At 39.3% G+C, this 2,500-nt stretch overlaps 1 protein-coding gene across 4 annotated transcripts in view; it reads right to left on the bottom strand.

Moving 5' to 3' along the window:
• The window catches only part of LOC144976688 (protein phosphatase 1 regulatory subunit 16A-like), a 51,141-nt gene that overhangs the window by 24,877 nt on the left and 23,764 nt on the right, over window positions 1–2,500 (bottom strand). For all 4 annotated transcript variants that reach the window (XM_078921029.1, XM_078921027.1, XM_078921028.1 and 1 more), the window contains exon 2: window positions 53–872. In XM_078921029.1, coding sequence (XP_078777155.1) covers window positions 53–341 — 289 coding nt within the window. In that variant the 5' untranslated portion in view covers window positions 342–872. The remainder of the gene's footprint in view (window positions 1–52; window positions 873–2,500) is intronic.

Below are 2,500 nucleotides of genomic sequence, written 5' to 3'. Positions count from 1 at the left end.
ACACACACACACACACACACACAATTCTTAAATCATGTATCTAGATACTCACCTTCTTCTAAGTCATTCCTGGCCGCCGACTCCAACAAGGCAACGTTGGCAACGAACCGGATTCTCTCGCCATTTCGACGTTTGCCCTTCTTCAACAATTCGCTGTCCTTGTCCCCCCGCTGAAAGTCCTGCTTCCTCTTCTTCTTGCTCGTCTCCTTCTCCAGCTGCTTCTCGTACTGGCCGTACTTCTTCAGCTGCTGCAGACGACGCTTCCGGGCGTGTTTCAGCCTGTCCTGTGTCGCCATCCGTTCAATGGACGGCATCTCCTGCACCAACTCATGGTGCTCCATGGTGCTAGCGATGAGAATGCTAGACCGGACAAACCTCTCCAGCTGGTGTTACAGACAATGAAACGACCTTGACCTGCCTGACGCGTTAAACTTTAAATCCCAAATTTCCGGCATGGAAGACCGCATAAGGAACAAGATTTGTATAGTTCTTTTTCTTGAAAAAGGCACAGAAATATTCTAATATCTATATCTTTTTTTCGTATCTATGACACGTATGTCATTTTCAGCGTTGATTGGACCTGTCCAATGTTTTAAGCCTACACATTATCGGAAGAAAAGCCCATATCAGTAAAAACAAAAACCTTTGCCTGAATCCTGGAACCGAACCCTTTGTTTAACACACACACACACACACCTCCAGGACTAGAATTAATCCTTATATCATTATATCACATTTGAAAGGAATACAAACGTGGCTTAAATGTAATCCGAATGTGAATCCACACCGCGATAAAATGGAACGGCGTCAGGTCGACGAGAAGATTACATTATGGCTTCTACATTGTGGTTTCTTCTTGCTGCAAAGGCAACCTGGGGAATAGATGATAAAAATAAACACAAGTAAGTAAAATAATTAAGTACAGAATAAATAATGTTTTTGATTGTCTTTAAGGGTTTTCCGGCACTTGCAACACATTAAGGTCATATCAGTGTCAATAAAAATGAATAAAATGGGATTGTAAATAGTTCTAAAATTCCAATTAAAGCACCAAAGAAAAAGTAAGACTCCCTGACCACTATGGTAGGTCAGGAACCCCACCCAGGGGCGATAGAAGACAAAGAAAGTACCTCCCTGCCCACTATGGGAGGTCAGGAACCCCACCCAGGGGCGATAGAAGACACAGAAAGAGCCTCCCTGCCCACTATGGGAAATCAAGAATCCCACCCAGACTTAATGCATAAGTTCAACCTGAAGAATAGATGATAAAAATAGACGTTAGCAAAGAGGAAAGAAGTAAATAAGTACTAAACAAATCAGTATTTTTTAGAAGAGAGAGAGAGAGAGAGAGAGAGAGAGAGAGAGAGAGAGAGAGAGAGAGAGGCGGGGGGGAGGGGGAGAGAGAGAGAGAGAGAGAGAGAGAGAGAGAGAGAGAGAGAGAGAGAGAGAGAGAGAGAGAGGGAGAGAGAGAGAGAGAAAAGACGGAGAGAGGATGAGAGGTAGAAATAACCCACCAAGAATGAAAAAAAAATAATAATAATAAAAGTAAGAATGATGATGATCGTGACTCTGCATAGTGAGAAAGAGAAATAAAAATACAGTACCCTTCATCGTATTTCCCTTATATGTTTAATGATGCAAGCTGATGATGGCCCTCCGTGCTCATGATTTAGTCATGAGCTCTCATCTTACTTCGATGATGATGGCTCTCTACTGTGTTCATTTTGTAGGTCAGCAACCAACATCCCCCCCCCCCCCCACCCCCTCCAATGAATCAGCCACACACATACACAAACACACAAACACACACACACACACACACACACACACACACACATAAACCATCACCAATACCGTCTGCTGACGTTTGTTTATTTAGGGTTGTTAAATTAACGGTCTTTTCGAATACCACATCGATTATTTCAACAACACTGCTAGCCAGATAAATCTCTTTATAATTTATAAATGGATAACTTTACCAAAGGGATTTCATACTTCTTTATTCTTCCAGCTTACGTAGTCCGATTTCAATGCATTCCATTGACAAAAGCGAAACCCAACATCATATATTATTATCTTTTTTTTAAAAACCATGCATATATAAAACTCCAGGAAATATGACCGTACTCAGTTTGCCGTAGCCTTTTTCTTTCTTTTTTATCTTTTTTTTTTTCTTTTCTTTTTTTTAAATTTATGAGAAGGTGTGGGGGATGGGGTGGAGGACTCTCAAACAGACATATTTGTTTGTAGAATCATCATCATCATCATCATCATTATTATTATTATTATTATTATTATTATTATTATTATTATTATTATTATTATTATTATTATTATTATTATTATCATCATCATCACCATCATCATCATCATTATCATCATTATTATCATTTCCTTTTATTCGTTTGATTCTATTTCTCTGTACGTTACATTTTTTTTTTAATTTCAGATTTTAATCTTGCCCAACAACTGTCTGCTCCCTACTTTTTTTTTTTCACCT

The sequence above is a fragment of the Berghia stephanieae genome, chromosome 7 (assembly GCF_034508935.2).
Source record: "Berghia stephanieae isolate SIO BIC M18660-M18661 chromosome 7, UCSD_Bste_1.3, whole genome shotgun sequence".
NCBI lineage: Eukaryota > Metazoa > Mollusca > Gastropoda > Nudibranchia > Aeolidiidae > Berghia > Berghia stephanieae.
This window is presented reverse-complemented; position numbering and strand designations above follow the sequence as displayed.